We start from the raw sequence: 21,394 nt of genomic DNA, 5'->3' as shown, positions 1-21,394 counted from the left end.
CCGCACAGGCCGGCAGGGGGCGGTGGCGCGGACGCGGGGTACTGTGGGAAGGGCAGGATGGCGCTTCCGGGACGGGCCCCGCCCCCGCGAGCCATTGGTCGCGCACGGGAGTGACGGCCGAAGAGGGCGGGGCCGCCAGCGCTTCCGTCGGGCCATGGGGCCGCGCGTGCTGCCGCCGTTCCTGCCGCTGCTGCTACTGCTGCTGTCCGCGCGGCTGTGTAGGGCCCAGGAGGCCGCGCCGTCGCCGCCCACCGTGACAAACGGCAGCCATCCGGGTGCGCCGGCCAACAGCACGAAGGTGCTGGCGCCTGACGCACCGGGCTCGCCGCTGCTGCGCGCCTTCTGCGTGCTCGTGGGCCTCAGCGCGCTGGCCGCACTCTACTTCCTCATCCGGGCCTTCAGGTGCGTGTGCGCGCGCGTCGCCTCCCGGCCGGCACTGGCCAATCGGCGCGCGCCTCGCGCGTCACGTACTGGGCTGCGGGCACCGCCCCTTCCCGGGCGGGTGTCGCGTCGCCGGACAGGTCGGTCACGTGGCCCTCCCGCCGCGCGCAGGGCCCAGGCCGATTCGCACTCGTCGCAGGGTCTTCGTCCTGCCCGCGCTGGGCGGAGACGAGTGATGGCGCCTCAGCTGCTGTCCCTGGGCACCGCGGCTCGGCGCCCCGGCGTCTCCCCACCCCGACGTCCCCCCGCGCGCCTCTCCTTGGGTCCGCCGCCTCTCGCCCGCGGCCAGGGACCTCCTGGGGTCCCGCTTCTCCCCGTCCCCTCAGGCCAGCCTTTCTCGGCCCTGCTGTGCCCGCCCTCGGGCCCCTCCCACCCCTCCCTGTGCCTTCTCGCGGGGTCTTTAGAGGGGCCGCTGGTCCACTTGGAGCGTTAGGCGGTTTCTCTCCTTCCACACTCCGCAGCCCCTGGCTTTCCGGTCTGAGGCCCAGATCTCCTCTGGGTCCCTAACTTCCCGTTTTGGTTTTCTCTCCACGGCTGACCTCCCTGCTCTGTCCTCTGCAGGAAGGTCCTCTCTTTGCTGGGCTGCAGAAGGGCAGGGACTGTGGCCGACAGGGGCTTGGGCCTGAGACAGTCTAACATTCGGTTGACTAAGGCAAACAGCGTTCTCTGAGCCTCAGTCTGCTTATCAGTGAAATGGCAGTTACAACAGCACTTGCCAAGGAAGGTGTCTGCTTACGCTGTGACAGCCATTAATAATTGTGTGGCTATCACCATGACAAATACCCAGCTCGGCTGGGGAGCTGGCAGCAGGGTGGTGGGGACGGGGCAGGGACAACAGTGAGGGTCCCACGGGAAGGAGGGAAGCGGGACAGTATGTCCGTAATGCCTGGGAAGATTTCCCAGCAGGGGTCCCAAGACGCGGCTGAGCATGTCTGGACCTGCTTCCAGGTTGAAGAAGCCGCAGCGGAGCAGATACGGCCTCCTGGCCAACACTGAGGACCCCACTGAGATGGCCTCCGTGGACAGCGACAAGGAGACTGTTTTTGAGACGAAGAATCTGAGATGGTAGCACAGCCTTTCTCCATCTCCAGGGGCCTTCGGGTGGGTGGGTCCCGGTGGAGGTCTCAGGGTCCAAGGACTCAGCCAACCGGTGGGGTCGTCAGCATAACCACAGCAGACAGTGGTGGTCAGGCCGTAGCCAACTCGGAGCAGTCTCTTCTGGCCTCACTTACCCATCTCTTGAAGGAGGAGTTTGCAGCATTTGGGGTAGTGGGTGCTCACTCTGGGCCAGATCCTAATGGGCAAGGTCTAAATCGGAGGTGGAGAGTGGACTACAGGTGCTGCCTGGCTGGGAGGGTTAGGGAAGGCTTCACCGTGGCATCTAATGGGACCAGCCCCTGGAAGAGCATTCCAGACAGAGGGAGTATCAGGGACAAAGGCCCTGAGGCTGGACATGAGTTGGGCTTTTTCTACCTGCCCCAGCTGGAGGACCGCCCCCTCCCTGGAGGCAGGCACTGGGGCAGGGTGTGGCAGGCTAGGGGAGGCTGGATCCTGGTGCATGGAGGGGGCCTGGACAGGCTGCCCCATCCTGCGGGAGGAGCACTCCTGCCACACCAGTTCAGGGTAAGCCTCAGGTACAGCGGTGACAAGTTCCTGTCTCTGCCTGGTGGGGTGGGTCCTCTTCACCTCTTACTCCTCACCTTCCAGATGCTGCAGTGGGGAGGTGGCGTTTCCAGCATCCTATGGAAAGGACAGGAGACGGCCCACGCCTGGCGCCTGGGCCTGTTCTCTTGGCATAGGTGCTGGCCTCACCGAGAGTCTCTGATGGAACCTGTGCGGCCTCGCCTTCCCGGATGCTGCTCCAACCTGGCCAAGGGTGTTGGGATGGAAGCCAGAGGAGCCCCGACAGCTGCCTGCCAGGACTCGGGCCCCCTTGCTGGACTGTCACTCGTGCACCTCTCTCTCTGCCCATAGGGATGAAGCAGCCCTGAGCTGAAGCCTGGTGGGCAGGTGGATTTAGGGGCCTGTCTGGGAATGCCTTCCCCCTGGACTGGGTACAAAAACAGCAGTGGCTGTTCATTTGGCACGCGGCTCCCTGCTGTCTCCAGATTTGGGTGTCCTGGCTCAGTGTGTGGGGGGTGGGTGATGAAGCAGGGTTTGAACCGGCCTCAGTTTCCCCATCTGCAACCAAGCTGGGCTTCTCTGGCCTGGTTCCCAGCTGTCCTGAGGATAGGTGTAAACAGAGAAATGCGGGCCACCTGCCCCTTTTTGCCTCTTGGCCTAGAGAGAACTAACTACTCATCCATCAGATCCTCTGCTGCAGGCTCCCTTCTCCATGTGCCACCTTCAGCCTGAGGGTCAAGGGCCACGCCCCCAGAGATCCTCACCTCAGCTCACCAGCACCTTTGGGGGAGTTTCCAGAGGAGCCCCGGGGCTGTGGTGTAGGGGTGCTGGAGTTGCCTGCAGCCTGAGGGCCCCGTGCCCTATGCGCCCCTAACCCGTCAGCCTCCTGTGGAATCGTCTGTGGGCCTGAGTTCCCATTGGTCCCTCTGAAGGCCTTGTTCTTCCTGCAGGCTGCTGTCTGGACTGGGTCTGGCTCTGTCTTGTCACCTTCTGTCACCTCCTGTCCCTGTAAGTTTGGCCTTGGTGACTTGGAGACCCCTGGCTGCCCAGCCTGAGATCTCCCCCCAGGCCAAATGGCCAGAGCCACCACCGCCGTGTCATAAGGAGGAGCCACCACCAGGTGGCAGCCTTGTCCCACCCAGCCTCTGCTGGGCTCAGGTGGGGCATCTGGAGGGGACCCCGGCCCCCTCTGACCTCCCCCTTCTGTTGCCTTCTCCCCAGGAGCCAAACTGTTACTCCAGGGAGCGGCGGGTACAGGTCTGTCCGGGGAGCCCATTTCTCATGATTCTTTCTGAGCTCCCTCTCATCCCCACGTCCACCCTGGGATGGGCAGAGTCTATTGCCCATTGTCAGGCTGGTCACCCCTCTCCAGCCAGAGTCCTCTGTCCTCATCCCCAGTCTCTTCGTTGAGGCGTCTCTACCCGCTGACCCCTCCCCGACTCTGCTCACATATCTCTTCCTGCTCCAGTGCCCCTTTCCCTGCCTCAACCTCAGCCACTGCCTCCAGGAAGTCCTCCCTGCCTGCACACCGCAGCCTGTTTAGAAGGATCCTGCCCTGGGGAGGCAGCCCCCAGAATGAGGCTGGAGCCCCAGGGAGGCCCCGAGATCATGGGTAGGGAGGGCAGCTCCAGCTGTTGCGTTTCCATCTGGCCCTGGGGGCCAGTCTCTGAGCCGTCCGTCTCGCTGTTTGTCTCTTTTCATCTGCCTCCTTCATTTTGTCTCTGTCTCTGTGCCTCCACTTCTCCACGTCTGACCCACTGGGACACGCTTTTAACAGGCGCGAAGACACTGTCCCTGGTCCCCCCACCCTGTGATCTGCGCCCCTTTCCAACAGCTCTGAGCGATTTCTTGAGCTTCAAAAGGCACATTAATTACTCTAATGAGGTCAGGAGAGACCCACGCTCTGCCATCCAGAGCCGGGAATACGCTGCACCCCCTCCCCAGCCCCACCGCCTCCTGCCCCCACCTCGGGTGGGGAGGGTGGGCTCTGCCTGCTGCCTGTCAGGGCCTGTCCACCGCGCCCGCACTCCCGGCGTGAGTGCGGAGTAATTGGCAGCCCCGCCAAGGTTAATGCACTATTAGCAGGGAGTTCTCCACGGCTAAGAGCTGGGAGAGGGGCCTGTCAGCACAAGATGAAAGGCCTGGGGTCTGGGCTGGCCCTCGGGCTGTGTGCGCGTGTGCACGCCTGCAGCTGACATGGGCCGGGTTCCCTCCACCTTCCTCACCCTCATGCACTCCAGCACGCAGGCCCAGGCACACATGACGTGCGACATCCATGGTCACGTGTACGGGTGGACACAGCCTCGCTGGACACACGTGACCACACACACCTTCGCACACGGGAGCCACCTGTGCAGATACTAAGTCCCGTGCCAGGTGGGGGTGCTCAGGCCCCGGGCCCCTCCCACCACCTCCTGCCCCCCCGTCCCCCCAGATGTGCCCACTGAACACACGGCAACCAGACCCCTCCACCAGGCTCCAGGTTGGGGTCTCCTGCACTGCAGCTGGTCAGGCCTAGGTTCCAGAACTGTGGCCTCAGACAGGCCCCAGACTCCCGGCCTCAGTTTCTCCATCTGGGAAATGGGGACAGGTGGATAGGCCTGTGAGGTGGCCTTGCAGGCTGCACATGTCGGTGGCCCCTGGTACCCAAGTCATTCTCTGTGGGGGGGCCCTGAGCTGCCACTAACCCCAAGGCGGCTGTTAACATCTGTGTCCTGGGTAGGCACAGCTTCTGCTCCGGGAAGCACGTACAGCAGCTACTTATATGTACATCATTAAAATTACTTGAAATTAAAAATCCTATGTCTCAGTCGCCACCCAGAGCTGCGTGGGGTAGCGCCGATGCAGAACGTTTCCATCGTCCTAGGAAGCTCTGAACATGGGGGTCTGGCTGGTGGTGGTGGCCAGCGGAGGACGGATCTGTGTCCAGGCCCAGGAGCTGGGGGGAGGTGGATGAGATGGGAAGTAGCACTTGCCTGTCCCGTCCCCCTGCTGGCCCTGGGCCTGCAGGAGTCTCGGGGTCCATGCTGAGATTTTTAAGGGCCCGGCTGGACAGGGGGATGGGAACTTTAGTCAGCAGGAGGAAGGGACACAATTTTATTTTCAAGGACAACTATCTAAAGCCCAGGGGTGACACTCCTTGCCCCCCGCAGGGTGCAGACACTTGTCCCTGCCCCACAGGTGGGGAGACCAGTGGAGGCAGCTTGGGCTCACATCAGGAGTGGCGCTCCCTTGCCATGGCAACCCCTTACTGCCCGACCCCCACCTGGCCGAGCTGGGGCATCTGAAAACCACTCCAGCCAGAGCAGGCAGCGGTTTTGGTTCAATTTATTCTGTAATGAGAAATTTCTCCCTGCATATTTTTAGCTTCCTTTGTCAGGCTGTGGCCTTTGAAGGCTGAGGTGCCGCAAGACACTGATTCCGAGCCCTGCGGCCTTGTCCTGTGGCCTGGGATAGTGGGTGGCGGGTGAGGGGGACGGGCCAGAAAAGACCCCCGCCACCGAGTCTGGGGTAGACCCGGGTAGACAAGGGTGGGCCTCCATTAAAGACCCTATCCTGGGGCTGATAGCTGATACTGGATAAACTCTGACCCTGACTGATGCTTGTGCCTGGAGTGAGCCTGACCTCTGATCCTTGACTCCAAAGGAAACTTACTCCAGAGTGACCCTCACCCCAGCTGATCCCCTGCCTGCCCAGCCTTGAGGTTGGCACAGCCCCCAGCCTTGGGAGGGGACAGGGCTTCCTGGGCTCCCACAGTAGCCCCCTGGCCGGGCAGGTGTCCCCTCGAGCAGCCTTGCCCGCAGCCAGGCCTTGGAGCAGCCGTACCCTGCCCTCCCCTTCCCAGTCCCCTCCTCTAGGCGCGGCCAGCGGGCACAGGGAAGTGGGATAGGGATGGCGCCTTTGTTCCTGTCCCCGCTTGGGCTGTGACCTTGAGAGACAAGAACAGAAGGGAGACAGAGCTTCTGCTCAAATCTGCTCAGAGGCGGCAGCGGCTCTCGCCTTGGTGGCCCCTGCATGCTAATGAGCCAACCCGCCGGGCCTTTGCCGAGGTGGTCCCCTCAGCCCCATGTGCCCTTCTGGCTCCCCCTGAGCAGGCCCAGGCCCTGCTGGGTTTGAGTGGAGACCCCTTTCTCCCATCCACCCTCGCAACCTACAGGGTCTCATAAAGTGGGCAGGGGTTGTCCTCCGAGGGCAGAGGGAGCTTCTGGGACGCGCCCTTCTCCAGGCAAACTGCTGAGGCCTGGCTGGACACACTGACACCCCTGGGCTTGTGGTGCCATGTCCAGGGCTTGGATCCAGCTGCCACACCTCTGCTCAGGACATGCTCCCATCAGGAGTGGCCACCCCTCTGCTCCCCAAAAAGCCAGACCAGACCCAGCCACCCAGGGTGCCTTCCCAGCCTGCCTCGGTCACAGCCGGGACAAGTTTCCATCCTCCTCCTGGGAGCCAGCTGGGCCCGCCCCAGGCCTTCAAATGCGGGCATCTGCAGTCAGGTCAGGTGACAAGACCTCAAGCCCAGAACACCCAGAACAGACGGGCTGAGCTCCCAATGGCAGAGGACCGAGCAACTTGTCATGGCAGGGAAGGTGGGGCAGCAGGTGGGACAGGCCCTGAAGGATGAACAGGATTTTAAAGGGAAGCGAAGGGACAGACTTCCAAGCAGGGCACATCCTGAGCAAAGGTCGGGTGGTGTGGGGAAGTGGGGGAGGAGGGAGGGAGCCCAGGGGACACGTGGAACAAGCCCACAACATATCGCAGGTGTGTGGCCATGGTAGGTTCATTTGCCACTCCTGCCTTGCTGGGGAACAGGTTAGTTTGTCAATCTCTGAGCTCTCACAGTCCCTGAAGGGAGTTTTGATAATCCCTCCTATGGGGACCTTCCAGTTTAAGACTCTTAGCTCCCAGTCTGTGGTTCCCTCCTCTGCACCAGGCCTGGCAAATGAAACAATCAAAGAGAGATGGAAATTGGCTGGGTACCACTGGTACTTTCCAGCCAGCACTTGGTGATAACATACCCTCTACATGCCCAGAAGTCTGGTGAGGGTGGAGGCTGTGGCATGAGAAAGGGCAGCGATAGACCCAGTCCCAGGTCCTTGCCTGCAGTCAGCCTCCCAGGAGAGGTCATTCTGAGTTCCCCGAACAGGTCAGACCCCAGGCCTTCGCTCTGGCTGTGCCCTCTGCCCGGAACACTCTTCTGGTCCGTCGTCCTCTGCCTGCTGGATTCCTGCGTGTGGACTTCCCTGCTGTCAGCCTGGATCGCACTGTGGGCTGCTTGGATCCCACCCTGAGCTGCTCAGACTCAGACTCAACATGTGTTGGGCCACCTATTGTGGGCCTGGCACCCTTAGGGGCAAGGTAGGGATGGCCAGAAGAAAACAGGCTAGAGAGGGGAGTGACTCCTGGAGGCCCCCAGAGAGGCAGCAGCAGAGGAGGTTTCAGACTTTGGTCTGCTGGACCCCAAAGCTCTCCCCTGGGCCCCGCTGGAGGCGCCGAGTTCGCTGGGCCTGATTGAAGGTTTGTCTGGGCTGATAGTGTTTGCACTGGGGAGGTGGGCCGGGGTCCTCTTGCACGTCCTGCACAGGCAGTGGCCTGGGGCATGAATGCGTCCCATGCCCCTCCGAGACCCTCAGCCAGGCCACGCCGATGCCGATTCCCCCCACACCGCGCAGAGCTTGGGGTCGCTGCAGCAGGACCCTGAGGACATTGGGCCAGGGAGGGGGGGCGCGGTGGAAGCGGGAGACCCCCCGGCCCAGCCCCGTGTGGCCGGGGCACGGCGGGAGGGGGCGCCCGCGGCCCTCCCGGCGCTCGGGCGGGACAAAGGCCGGAGCCCCGGCCCCTCCCCGGCGGCGGCGACCCGCGCTCCGAGAGTCCCGCGCCCGGGGCCCCTCCTCCCCCGCCGCCGCCTGACTTCTCGGCGCCCGAGGTCGCACGCGCGGAGGCGGGGGCGGCCGGGGATCTCCAAGCGCCGCCGCGCCCTCTTCGCGCCCGCCCCCAGCCCGCCCGCGCGGCGGCGGCGGAGGAGGCGGAGACGGTGGCAGGCGGCGGCCGGGGAGCGCGGCGGCCGGACCCGGGCCATGGCGCGCGCGCGGCGCCCGCTGCTGCCGCTGCTGCCGCTGCTGCTCCTGCTGCGGCCGCCCCTGGCGCGCGCCGAGGACGCCGCCCGCGCCAACGCGGACCGCTACGCCGTCTACTGGAACCGCAGCAACCCCAGGTGAGCGCGGCCGCGGGCGCCGGGACCCCGGAGCACACCCCGCACCCCGCCCGCACCCCACCGGGGCGCCCCGGGCGCGCGCGGCCTCCAGGGCGGGGAGGCCCCCAGGGAGCGCTGGCCCCCGGAGTTTGGGGGACACGCGCCCCTCGGGCACCCCCCCCACCGGGGCGCCCCGCTGCCGGGCCGACTCGGGGGACTCGAGCCCCGCGGTCCCCGGGGTGCCCACGTCTCCACGAGTTTGGGGAACCCCTCTGGCACCCTCCAAGCCCTGCGGCCTCTTGAGTTCCCTTCCTGGACTCGGGGGACCCCCGTCGGCTTCAGAGTTGGCGGGGATCCCCGGGGACGTTGCCCCAGCGGTGGGGACGATGCCCTCGGGCGGGAGTCTGGGGCGCGACCTGCGGATGGGTCTGCAGCTGAACTTGGGGAAGTTGGAGGGTCCCTTCCTACTGACCCGGCGACTGCGTTCAGTCCAGGGGTCCGGGATTCCAGCTTTGGAGGGACAGGGAGACTGAGGGACCAAGGGGGCTGGGGGCAGTCATGGGAGGTGCGACAGGGTAGTGTCCTCTTCTGTGCTTCTGACGCTGATGGGGAAACTGAGGCGCAGAAGGGGAAGAGGTCTGGCTCAAGGTCACCGCGAGGGGAGGAGACTGGGGATGGGGACCCGTGTGGCCTCACACCCAGCTTGCCACACCCGGCCGAGGTGCCCCGCCTGCCTACTGCACAACCCCCTGTGTTTCGGACCCGGGCCATGCCAGGCACTGAGCACAATGCATTGGGGGCAGAAGGAGCCCCGTTACTTAGTCTGGGTACGAAAAGTTTGCTGGTGACTGACCAGGTCCTCTTGCCCATTCGGGGGTCTCAAAGGCCAGAGCAGACTGGGAGTCCCATGGGAGTCAGGGCTTTGGGGGTCCCGAGGCTCAGGGTCGGTCCACGGCTGGCGGGGCTGCACATCCCGGGCAAGGCAGCCAGTGTCCCCACTCCCTGCTTCTCTGCCACCGGTCACTTTCTCTCCGCTTTCCAGCCGCTTCCTGTGCCGTCCGAGCCGCCCTCTGGAGCCTACTGTCCCCTGCTGTCCCCGATCCCCAGGCAGAAAGTTGCATAAAGGACTGTCTTTGAGGCAGGCTCTGGGACAAGGGCGGCCCGTGTTCCACTGTGGGGGTGGGGAGCCAGCCCAGATTACCCCCTCGGTTGCCTGGCTGTGGGGTTGGGGCCCCCAGCATCAAGGGCAGGGACCCTGGGCTGCGGAGGGACGACTGGGCCACCGAAGAGCTGGTCCCCATGCTGCTCACTGTGCCGGTCACATGTGGGTTTGATTAAGGCTCTTCCCTGTCGCCGGCTGCTCAGGGAGCCCAGCAGGCAGCGCTTCTCTGGCCCAAGTTTTTGGTTTCAGCTCCGGAATCTCCGGTCCCCGGCATGGCCTGTCCTTTGTTCTAGCAAACGCCAAACACACGAGGAGCCAGCAATGGGGAAGGAAGAGGGTCGGCAGGGTCACCTTGCTGCCCTCACCTGCCACAGGGCCGTGGACCACAGGCGGGACCCCTGGCCAGGGGAAAGAGGTGACCTCCCCAGTGCCTGTCTTGGGCCGGCCACTTGGCCACCTCCTGTTGCTCTGGGTCTGACCTGACAGCCCTGCTCCAACTGCTGCCCGAGGGGACAGCCTTGCTGGTGCACAGAGCAGACCCGGCAGCACCAAGACCCTCCTCTTCCTCCTGCCTGGGGCATCCGGGGTTGATGGTGACTGTGCCCAGCACCCTGCAATGGAGCCCAGGGCCTGGGGGAACGCCTTGCCCAGGAAGCCCAGATCCGTCCAGAATCAGGGTTTCGTCGCAACGTTGCAGGGCTCTGCAGAAGTGGAGCTCGGCAGCACGGGGACCCTTTAGGAGATTGGGTGTCTGCGGGTGGCTGTATTGGAGCCTGTGCCTGGGTGATGGGGGATCGGCCTGGTGGTGCAAGGGCGGCAGCCAGGCCCCAGGCAGGAGGCAGGGTGGGCTGGGGAGACAGGAAAGGGGTTGGAGCAGAGGCTGGTGACTACATCAGATGGAGGAGACGTGGGGAGAGAGGTAGGGACCCTGAGTGTGAGGGACGCATGCATGAGAGGCACTGTGAGAAGGGGACGGACACACTCAATGGATAGGCCAGCACGGGGGCAGCTAGAGGGGCTGCTGTACTCAGATGGGGGCCCCACAGGCACAGGCAGTGGGGCAGCGAGGTCGGCCACCCGCCCACCCGGCCGGCCCGGTACCTGCGCCAAGGTAATAAGTATGTGGCTGTGTTTCCCCAGTTGCATTCTCCCTGTTGTGAAGTGCATGTCCTGTGCACACGCAGCTGGTGGACGTGGCCTTGCCAAGGGAGCCCCGCACCCACCTCCTTGGGCCACCCTAGGGTGGGGCCACCCGGCCTCAGTCCCCCGTCCACTGGCTGCTGTCCAGCGTCTGTCTGACCGGCTCCCACTCCACCTGGGCTGAGCGTCCCTGAACTGGCTGCTGGGTATCTCTGGGCCTGTTTCTAGCCAGGCCGGAATGGGCTGGGCGGGTCCCTGGCTTAGACCTGGCCTGACTGCCTTCACCTGGCCCGGCCACTGCATTTTGTGTGTATTTGCCTGGCGGCGCGTGTGCATCCTTGTGCATCTTTGTACGTGGGGTGCAGATGTGCCTGAGAGTCACATTGGGTTGCTGTATGTGTGGTTACATGTGGTTGCGTGTGGCTGCGTGTTCTTCTCTATAACACACGAGTGTCCTGAGGGTCCTGGGAGGTGTGTGTCTTGTGTGGCAGGCTGCCGTGTGATTCTGCGTGTGCATGGCGGCCTGACCACTGGCATGTTCACATGTGTGTCTGTGCAGTTGTGGAATGAGCGCCTGCATGTGCACGCGAGTGTGCCTGCGTGTGCGGTGCACCCACATCTGCACGAACGTGTCCATGTACGCAACATTTGCAGCATCTGGGTACACATGCGTGTCTGCGCGTCAAGTGCATGCGTGCGTGCTCATCTGTGGGGTGCCTGCCTGTGGCTGTGTAAGTGTGTCCGTGTGGGCGACAGTGCCGCTGGCCCCAGGGTCTTTCGTGTGGGAGCAGCAAGGGCCACAGCGGTCCACACCCGTCACCCTACTGTTCACCTTCTCTACCCACGGGTACGGGGACAGGGCCAGGTGCAGCCGGGCCATTGAGGCCCAGAGCAGGTACACGCAGTCCCACCTTCTGATTGGAAACCCAGTCCATGTGGACCTGGCGGTGCCGACCAGGTGGGGGACACTGGGGCTACTGCCTGTCCCCGCTGGCATCACTAGGCTGTGGCCACCCCTCTCTGGGTCCCTCACGGCCTGATGGCCCTCTGGGTGGGCTGCGGCCAAGCCCCCTCTCACACATCCAGGCAGGAGATGTCCCGGCCCCTGAGGCAGATGTCTTCCTGTGGCCACGGTGGCTGATGTCGCCAGTCCCCATGGAAGTGCCGGCCTCGCTTGGCCTCTGGGGAGCCGGCTTTGGAGGGGTGATGCTGAGTTTTGCTGCATGAGGGTTTTTGTTTTGTTGGAGAGAAGCTCGGCTCCCTGCCGGCTTGGGGGCACTTGGAGAGCGAGGCAGTGGGCCTGGGGGATTTGGGGCCGAGGGTGGGGTCCAGGGGGCTGTGGGAGGCCTGGGCGTGACCTCTGGTGGGTGGCCGGGCTGCTGGATGAATCAGTGCGGGGGACCCAGCCCCTCTCGAGCCCGGCAGGTTGTTTGGCTCAGCGACGGCAGCGGGGCATGGACGGGCAGGGCATGAGCACCATTGAGGGCCCTGGAGGCCCCCACATGGAGAGGGAAACCGAGGCACTGCTGCAGTCCAGAGGAGGGGCCTCTGGCAGTCAGTGTGGCCCGATCCCGAATGTTCCAGCCGATGTTCCTGTTGATGTACGGGGGTCACTGTTTCTTCAGGTCTCTGTCTCTCCCCTTCTTTGGGCTTCCCGGGGTGGGACAGGTGACCACGTCCTTCCTGTCCCAGCCTTCGTCTCTCCCTGCTGTGGACCTCGGTGGCCTCCGTGTGCAGATAAAGAAACCGAGGCTGGGAGGTGGGGAGGACCCCTGCCCCTCGGCGAGTTGTCGCACAGTGGGATGTGACCTCCAGCCTGCCGCTGGGGCCGGGCTGGGCAAGGGGCTGACCTTCTCGGCGAGTGTCCTCAGGGGCCCTCAGGGTCACGGGCAGGGGTGGAGGTTGTACTTAGGATGGCAGATGCCCTGAGGGCGGGCTGGGAGGCAGCGTTTTTGGGAGGCCGATGGTTTCCTTCCGTTGGTCCCTTCCTCTGCCCTTGAGCTGGGCTGGCTGGCATGGGGGTCCCGCCCCCCATGGCCATGTGCGCTCGGTGACAACACCCCCTTCCCTGCCCCTGAGGCACTGTGCCCTGGCCCAGCCTTGCCCTGCAGCTGCTGCTTTGGGGGGTTTCTCTCTGGGCAATGGGTCCAGCGGGAATGAGTGGCTTTGTCTTCCAGACAGTGTGCCGAGCTGGGGCAAGCTGCAGAGCCACCTCCTGCCTGGTCCCCACGGTGCTGCCACCGTCCCAGACACACTGCTGAGTGCTCGGCAGGCACCAGTGGAGGAGCAGGCAGGGTTTTGTTTTAACCAAGGTTTGAACACCGCAGCCGAGCCGGCCCTGGCAGGGGTCTCGGTTGACATGGGGGAGCGCAGCGGGGGGCCACTGTAAAGCCGCCGTGCCTGGGTCTCCCTGTGTGACCTGGGGACCTTGGCTTTGAGGGCCTTCATCCACTGACGTGCCAAGCAGTGCCCTTGCCTGCCCTACCCCCAGCTTTGACACCCCCGAGCCCGCCCGCCCTGTGGTGGGGGGTCAGATATCCCACATCACAGGTGTGGTGGCCGAGGCCCTGAGAGGGAGTGACTCACCGAGGCCACTAGGAAGTCAGGCACAGTCTGGGGTGTCCCCACTTCTTCAAGAGGTGACTATGCCTGGACTGACCAAGGAGTGTCAGGGACAGCCTGCGTGCACTGGGGCACAGCCAGAGGTTGGGGTGACCCAGAACAGCCACACCCTCTGGACGCTGCACCCTGGCCACCCCCACCTCACCTGAGTCCGTGGCCCAGGGGTACGGGGGCCTGACCCTGTGAACCCCTGCCTGGCCTTTTGTTCCGGCCCCGTTTTTTTCTCTCTTGCTTCGGCTCTGGGGGGGTCCCTGCCTCAGTTTACCCTCGGGTCCTTAATTTCCCTCAAGGGCCCACCCAGCCCTTGGGCAGGAAGAAAGGCAGCCATTCCTGATATCGGGGGGACAGCTCTTTGGCCCCTTGAAAAGCCGAGAGTGGATGCTGAGGTTCAGGAGGCCTCAGTGGGGGCAGTAGGAGGGGATGGGCGGGCTCTGCCCCACGTAGGGCCTGGAGACCCCCCAGGAGTTTCTCGGCCCCGTTAGAGAGATGCGGACAGGCACAGGCCAAGAGGCAGAGGAGGAGACCCACTTGGTGGCCTGTGGGAAGGTGCCCACCCGCCCGCCTGCAGGGGCCCTGGCTGCTGGCTCCTCCCGTGCCTCAGTTTCCCGTCTGGGAGGACGGCTTACCACACTCTCACCCTGGTTTTGGGTGAGACTCCTGATTAGTCGCTTTGCTATTAGTGCCTCATGACTTGGTGATCGCCGGATTGGAGCTAATGAGTGGCAGGCTGGGTGGTCGCCAGAGGGGGCTGCAGGGTATGGCGGGGTGGTCTTCGGAGGGCAGGACAGGGAGCCCTGGTGGGTGAGGATCCCCCGGGTCAGGAGGGCTGCCTGGAGGAATGGATGTTGGCACCTGGCCGGCAGGATGAACCAGCGTGGGGTGAAGGTGTGGCCGGGGGAGGAAACAGGCCTTCCCTCCCTCTGTCTGGGAAAAGACCTTGAATCAGTCATTAACCCCTTAGTGGGAATTGCGATCTCTATCTGCCTCTCCCACCGAGCGTTTGCATTGCCAGGCTTCTGTGGCACTTGTGGAGAAAATGAAGGCTTTGTCTCGCTCTCACCACGCTTGGTTCTGGGGTGGGGGTGTCTCCCCCCACGCAGGCGCCACCCTGAGCAGGGGTGAGGTGCCCGCCCCTGGCTCACCCACCAACTTGGAACCGGGAATGCCAACGCAGCAAGGCCGTCGCTATCTCAAAGACAGGAAGCAAACAAATGGCCCACTTAGGCGGCCAGAGCTCGGGCGGGGGTGGGAGGCTTCCCCCTTCACCTGCCTGTCTGGGGTCCCTGCCTCCCCTCACCTGGGGGCTGCTTTCTGCTCCCCATGACTCTAGCATCTCAAAGTCTTCAAACCTTTGGCCTTTTTAATTCACTTGTTCATCAACAAACATATATTGAGTGCCACTGTATACAGGGCCTGTGCTGGCCATGGGGAAAGGGGCAGAGAAGGTGGCCGACCCTCACGGTCCCGGGGAGGCAGACAGCAGACCATGTAAAGGTATAAACATGATCATGCCGGGTTGAGATGCAGGCAGAGACCAGAAGAGCATTCAGGCGGCAGGAACAGCACGTTCAGAGGCCCTGGGGTGGAATCAGGAGGCTGGTGCGGCTGGACAGGAGAGAGCCCTGGGGAGGCCAGGTCAGTGGGGGTGTGCGTTTTATTCGGAGCAATGAGGTGCTCACGGGAGGGCTTTGAACAGCAGGTCGCGGGATCTGATTTACATTCAGAAGAGCGAGCCTTGGACTTGGGGAGATCAGGAGCCTAGAGGCCCTCGCTGCGGCCTGGTGGGGCCTGAGTGTCAGCCACTGAGCAGGCAAAGTGGCCTCAGTCTCTGATGTTTTGCAAAAGACGAGATGGGAAGAGAGCACATGGCTGTGTTGGCTGCAGGAAGGAGTGGCTGCCGCTACGGCCACCTGCCCACACCCAGTCCCGTCTCCGGAAGGGTCCTGCCGAGCCAGGCTCTTTCAGGCCGAGTTGTGGATCACTGGCCATCACTGCAGGGATGTCAGGGGAAACTGAGGGCCAGGACAGGGGGTCTCCAGCCCAGATCCGCCCTCTCCCCTGCCTGTGGCTCCCCCATCGCAGCCTCCCCTGCAGGGCCCGGCCTGGGTGTGGGTGGGTCCCGGGCAAGCTGTGGGCCGTGGCTGCATCGATCAGCTGATCAATGAGGCTTTCACTCTGGCGGGGAAGGAGCGAAATGACTTTTCAAAAAGCCTGGAGCGGCTTCTGCATCGATCGTGCCCAAGGGGCCAGAGTCCACGGCAGGTCAATGAGACTGTGTGCCCCTCCGGCCACTAAGCAACCCAGGGATGGGCTGGGTCCCAGGCTGTCTCCGTCTGAGGCTGTCCCAGGGCTGTTCTGCGTCTGTGCGTCACCCACCGTGGACACACTCCAAGCTCTCCCCGCAGCCACGAGGATGGTCTTCCTGCACGGAGGGGAAGACGAGGCTTATAGGGGAGGATGAACCTGAGGCCCAGCTGGGCTCCAGCCACGCTGTCCGGAGGCCTGAGACCAACCCCTGCAGGGGTTTCCTCGGCAGCGCGTCCTCCCTGCCTCTGTGCCGGGTTCCTGGGGAAGTGGGTGTGACGTGAGCTCCCATCCCTGGACGAATCCAACAGAGTGAGGAAGGGGCTGGTTGGTGAGTCCCCTCCCTCCAGCTCCTGCAATTCCTCCAGCTTCGACCCAGCCACAGGCTCTGGAAATCTTTGTGCTGGATCCCCAGTGAGCAGCGGGGAAACCAAGGCATGAGTGAGCAGGAGTTTCCTGCCCGCCTCCTCCACACCCCTGGGGACCCGGGACCCCTCAGCCCCGCCTGCTGCAGCGTCTCAGGGGCGGTGAGGGGCCAGGCCGATGCCATCTGATAATCCGGCTGCCCCTCCCGCGCCCGCTGTACCAATTAGTGCACCCGGCATGGGGCCCGCGGCAGGCTCCCTCCTGCAGGCGGCGGTGGCGGCTGGCGCAGTGGGCACAGAGGCACTGGCAGGGCTGGGGTGGGAGCAGCCTGCGCCCTCTCGCGCCCTCTCTGCTGCCGACCCTTGCTGGGCCTCAGTTTCCCCGGCCTGTGCGGGAGGGAGGAGGCAGGAGCTGCGTGGGTGAGCCCGCCTGCCCCATCCATCCCTGCTCAGGCCTTTTATGTGCTAATAAGCCCCTCTCAGGGCCCCCCCTCGCACCCCCCTCTGTCCGGGCCGCGTCTACACGACAGGGACCCCGGGGACCACATCCTGGAGATCTAAGGGTTCCTGCGGCTGTAGCCCGAGGCAGAGATGCAGAGATGGAGGGGGAGCTGCCGGTCCCTCCCTCAGCTGACCTCCATCCACGACAGACAAGGCAGGGCCAGGGGGAAACGAGGTGTCAGGCATGGAGGATCCTGGTGGGGTGCCCTGGAGGTTGGAGGGGCAGCTGCTGGATTCCGTGGCTCAGGAGGGAAGACTCAGGGTCAGGGTTCGAGATGCTCAGAGGGGGCAAGGGACCAGCTGGGTCATGCTGGACAGAAGGGGTGAGGCTGGGGGCCGAGCCCAGGGCACCTCTGAGCTGGGCAGTGGGTGTAACCCTTGGTAGCTGCCCGGGGGAGCCGAGGTCCTTCACTCCAAGCCACACCCCTGCCAGGAAACTGAGGCTGGGATAAAGGCAGAGCTTGCCCCACAGGGACCCGGCACACCTGGCCAGTGTCCCCCACACTGCCCTGGTCCTCTTTGGCAGGTGGAGCTGGGGAAGGGTGTGTGCAGGGTGGGGGGCTGGCTGGAGGAGGGGGCGTGGACGATCGGCAGCACGTTTCTGGGTGGGGACCTCCTGGTGGAGGAGGCGGCTCCTGCGGAGGCGCAGAGTCAGGACCCCCGCTTGGCCTGTGTGTGCAGTGGGGTCCAGATGTCAGCCTGCCCGGGTGCACCCCTGTTCCTCGGCCCTGCTGTGGCACAGCTGGGGACGCTGAGGCCAGGGAGGTGCCAGGCAGGGGACTGTGGGTTCTGACCCTGGAGCTCTCCGTGCACGGACTGTCCATCCCCGTCGCTGACCGCCCCTGCCCCGCAGGTTCCACGCGGGTGGCGCGGACGACGGCGGCGGCTACACGGTGGAGGTCAGCATCAATGACTACCTGGACATCTACTGCCCACATTACGGGACGCCGCTGCCACCCGCCGAGCGCATGGAGCACTACGTGCTGTACATGGTCAACGGCGAGGGCCACGCGTCCTGCGACCACCGGCAGCGTGGCTTCAAGCGCTGGGAGTGCAACCGGCCCGCGGCGCCCGGGGGGCCGCTCAAGTTCTCCGAGAAGTTCCAGCTCTTCACGCCCTTCTCCCTGGGCTTTGAGTTCCGCCCGGGCCACGAGTATTACTACATCTGTGAGTGGCGGGCCCGGGGCACGGGGCGGGGGCCGCGGTTGCCGGGTGCCAAGTTCCCCGGTGGTCATCCGGAGAGCCTGGGAGGCCGAGACTGTCCGTCAGCATCCACCCTTCGCACATGGGGAAACTGAGGCTCAGAGCAGGGCTGAGGACACACACACACACACACACACACACACACACACACACACACACACACACACACACACACACACACACACACGATCGTGACCTCGTCTGTGACCTCAGCCTCCAGCTCAGACCACTCGGCCTCCGGGCTGGCCGAGCTGATGGACCCAACTGAGAACAGGGGCGCCCACCCCCCGGTGCACTGAGGAGGGAAACTGAGGCATCTGGAGCCCAGCACTGGAGGGAGTGTGGCCAAACCCACCTTCTGTCCCAGCCTCACCCAGGACCAGGCAGGGGTCTCACGGGCCCTCCCCCAGCACCGCTGGGCTCCCGGCCTCCCCAGAAGGGTGGGCTGTTTGTTTAAAGGTTGGTGGGTGGCAGCCACGGGGACACCCAGGCTGGGCTGAGGGGAGGCTGCCCCCGTCCCGGCTGCACCTTCAGGGTCCGCGCTGGCCCTTTCCTCTCCGTAGAATGCCAGGGAAACGCAGCAGCCAGGCCCAGGTGCGAGTCCTGACTCGGCCACAACCTGGGCAGCCCCTTCCTCTCCATGAACTTGGCCAGGAATACGGGGGTCCAGGCATTGCCCACCCTGAGATGGGGGAACGGGGCAGCCCACCTTGGCCTCCGTGCCTCCGTCGTGGCGTGGGGGTCCACATTTCTCAGCATCGCGGGCAGATGGGGAGTGGGGCCGCGGGGAGGAACCCGCCACCCGGCTCCCCGCTGTGTCACATTAAACTTTACAAGTCCCCATTTCCTCCTTTCTCTGCTCTATTTGGATTGTTTCCTTTTAATTCAGGGAAGAAACGGTGGGGGGAAGCCAGGAGAAGGTGTTTAAATTAAGTCCCCGTAATATAAGAAAAATGACATTTTTCTTTCTGAGACGGGAGTTTCATAAAGATAATGACTGTAATTATTCGTCCTATCTCTGTGACGAATGTTATTTTGGTTACGTGCTTTTTATCTTCATCTCCCACCATGAGGGGCTTCTGGGGGGCGGGCAGAGGTGGCGGCTGCCGAGCGACAGGCCACCGGGGTCCCTGCGCCCGGCAGGGACAGCCCGACCACGTCCCGTGTGGGGCGCACACGTGTCCCCCCGCTCACGCGCGTGCACAGCCCAGCGGGGTCGGGCCTGGCCCCCGCCCCCGACTCATCCTGACACCGCAGAAGCCCCGCCGCCCGGGTGCCACGTGGGCCAAGGAGCGGGCGGAATAACGGTGCAATCTCCGGCCTCAGAACCTAATGTGGCTTCTGCCTCCACGTGACCGGCACCCTGGGTCCCTCCCAGATGGAAATCATGGTTTCCAGAGCACCTGCTGTGTGCCAGAGAGGAGGGGACTTGCCCACAGGCACCCAGAGCAGGGATCTGAACCCAGGTCAATTATGTGGCTGAATCCCTTTTTTTAATTTATTATTTTTTTACTTTTAACAAGTGTATTTTTATTTATCACTTCCTAGCCTCACTCTGCTGCCCCTGGGTAACACAGGGCAGGACAATGACACAGACGTGCGTAGCCTCTGGGGTCAGCGTTGGGCAGAGGGAGCGGCGGGGGGCTGTGCAGGAGGACTGTCAGGAAACGGGGCGTTGCGTCTGGGGCTTTGACGTATGACTAGGAGTTTTAGGGTGGATCCCCCCACCTTGGGTCAGGGCTGGGTCACCAACGTGGGGAAGCAGACTGCAGCCCCACAGGCCTTGGATACCGAGACCCCCTGCCTCACCGACCCCCACCCCCTCTCTTCCAGCTGCCACGCCACCCAATGCCGTGGACCGGCCCTGCCTGCGGCTGAAAGTTTACGTGCGGCCGACCAGTAAGTGCTCAGGGGACGGGCAGGATGTAGGCCCCCACCCCTGTGTCCTAAACCCACAGAACCAAGGAGCGGTCAGAAGACCAGGGGGCAGGTGTGGTCACAGCACAGCCTCGGAAGCCCCACAACCTCAGCCCTGCCCCCAGCCTCAGTTTCCACATCTGCAAACATTTCAGACCTTTCAGAGAGAAAGCGGAAGTCCTTTGCCCGGAGAGTGGGCATCAGAGAAGTCCTCAGGAGGGACCGGAGGGTCTTGTGTTCTGCGCCCTTGGGACATCACAGTCACAGCCTGAGAGAAGTGGGGGACTCCCAGCAGCTTAGGGACCACGCCCAGCACCAAGCACACGTTTCTTGGGGGCCTACTGTTTGCTACACTCTGTGCTTGGAGGCTCAGCCCCGACTGGCACCCAATACCATTCAGTTGAGATGTTTAAGGACTTCAGGTCGCTATCAGGGAGCCAGGCAAGGGGGTGGGGCCACCACACTAGGGAGGAGGGGACATGGGATCCGGGACCCGACTGGGCAGCGAGTGGCCCTCTGAGAACCTGCTTGGTGGGGTGGGGAGCCCATTGCACAGATGTGCATGCTGAGGCCAGGCGCACCTGGGGATCCCAGGAGGGGTCTGCACCACCCACTCACCCTCCTGCCTCTGTGTCCCCCCGAGATGAGACCCTGTACGAGGCCCCTGAGCCCATCTTCACCAGCAATAACTCATGCAGCAGCCTGGGCAGCGGCCGCCTCTTCCTCAGCACCGTCCCTGTACTCTGGACACTCCTGGGCTCCTAGTCCTGGCCCTGGGACGCCGGCCCCACCTGGACAGCCGCACCTGGACAGCCGCACCTGGACCGCCTGACCTTGGCCCTCAGGATCTGGCCACGGTCCCCACGCCTCCGAGACCAAATAGAGACGCTGCTCCTTTCTCCACTGGTGCTGCCCCGCTGGGCAGGGGGCTGTCCACCTGCCCCTGTGCAGGCCCCAGGGAGGGACAGCCGAGGGGCCCCCGTGCCCCAAGGGGCTTCCGGGCCTAGCCATCTCCTCCAGGGGCACCGGGAACCTGAGAACCTCTCGGCAGTTTTATTTTTTCTTAGTGTATTTTTCACGGTTGGAACAGAAAAGACTTGAGTTTTTAATTTAATTTATTCCCTGCTGTTGCTGGTGACTTTGGGGAGGAAACAGAATGGATGGGGGGGCGGGGTCGCTGACACCTGGTCTAGCCGCTTCTCTCTGCTCTGCACCCCACTTGTCGGGTCCAGCTGGAACCCACCGAGGGCCCCCCAGAGGCCCCAACACAGTCGAGAGTGAGCCCAATGGGGCAAATGGTGAGTGTCCCTAACTGCTCCGGGAGACCCCGCAGCCCCACCTCTTGCTCCTGGCGGCCACCACCGTGGAGTCCCTTCCCGCCTCCATAGAAACCGCTTCCGCCAGTGCAGAGGAGCCCCCCGCCCCCCAGCCTCTCCCAGGCTGCGAAGACGTTATATTCCTGTAAATAGAGCCAGCAAGCATTTACTGTGCTTTATTTTTCCTGTGTTCCTGCGGACGGACTGGAACGTTCTCGCTCTGCTCAGCCCTGTCGGGTCTTTTATTTTGGCGGGGGTGGGGTGGGTGGAGATTTTAGGGTAGAGGCTGCATTTTGCAATAAGCTCGTTTCATCTGTCGGAGCCCCCCCCCCCGACCTGCCCCCCAACTCCGTGACCCAATAACGTTTCTAAGAAAAAAAAAAAAAAAAAAAGGACAAAATAAAGAGGGCGGGAAGGAACCACTACCAAAAAGAAAGGGAACCTCTCCCCGAAGACACTTTCATGAACGAGACATTGCGTTTATACAGATTTCATATTTCTGCCCGCCTTTCCTGACTCTGTGTTTTATAGATATGACATATAAATATATATTGTGTACGGCCGCCAGGAGGTGGGCGTGGGCGGGCGGGGGGCTTTTGTAGGGGGTCGG

The 21,394-nt window shown here is 63.5% G+C and overlaps 2 protein-coding genes across 2 annotated transcripts; both read left to right on the top strand.

The window, feature by feature from the left end:
• The first annotated feature begins 154 nt into the window (after positions 1–154).
• FAM174C (family with sequence similarity 174 member C) lies at positions 155–4,829 on the top strand. Its single transcript, XM_063111764.1, has 3 exons — positions 155–402; positions 1,390–1,506; positions 2,149–4,829. Coding segments are annotated over exons 1-3 (366 nt in total). The 3' UTR covers positions 2,150–4,829.
• A 3,309-nt stretch (positions 4,830–8,138) lies between these two features.
• On the top strand, positions 8,139–20,233 carry EFNA2 (ephrin A2). Its single transcript, XM_063113187.1, has 4 exons — positions 8,139–8,275; positions 17,202–17,515; positions 19,385–19,450; positions 20,112–20,233. The coding sequence occupies exons 1-4, from the start codon at positions 8,139–8,141 to the stop codon at positions 20,231–20,233; spliced, it is 639 nt and encodes a 212-aa protein (XP_062969257.1).
• Positions 20,234–21,394: the final 1,161 nt, after the last annotated feature.

This window comes from Cynocephalus volans, chromosome 10 (genome assembly GCF_027409185.1).
Source record: "Cynocephalus volans isolate mCynVol1 chromosome 10, mCynVol1.pri, whole genome shotgun sequence".
Lineage (NCBI taxonomy): Eukaryota > Metazoa > Chordata > Mammalia > Dermoptera > Cynocephalidae > Cynocephalus > Cynocephalus volans.
Note: the sequence above shows the minus strand (reverse complement) of the source record. Positions and strands in the feature narration are given on the sequence as shown.

Excerpts from the sequence above, each read along its gene's own strand:
- FAM174C (XM_063111764.1), top strand. The coding sequence starts at position 155 with ATGGGGCCGCGCGTGCTGCCGCCGTTCCTGCCGCTGCTGCTACTGCTG. Across the intron at positions 403-1,389 it reads TTCCTCATCCGGGCCTTCAG|GTTGAAGAAGCCGCAGCGGA; the intron begins GTGCGTGTGCGC and ends ACCTGCTTCCAG.
- EFNA2 (XM_063113187.1), top strand. The coding sequence starts at position 8,139 with ATGGCGCGCGCGCGGCGCCCGCTGCTGCCGCTGCTGCCGCTGCTGCTC. Across the intron at positions 8,276-17,201 it reads TGGAACCGCAGCAACCCCAG|GTTCCACGCGGGTGGCGCGG; the intron begins GTGAGCGCGGCC and ends CCTGCCCCGCAG. Across the intron at positions 17,516-19,384 it reads CCACGAGTATTACTACATCT|CTGCCACGCCACCCAATGCC; the intron begins GTGAGTGGCGGG and ends CCTCTCTTCCAG.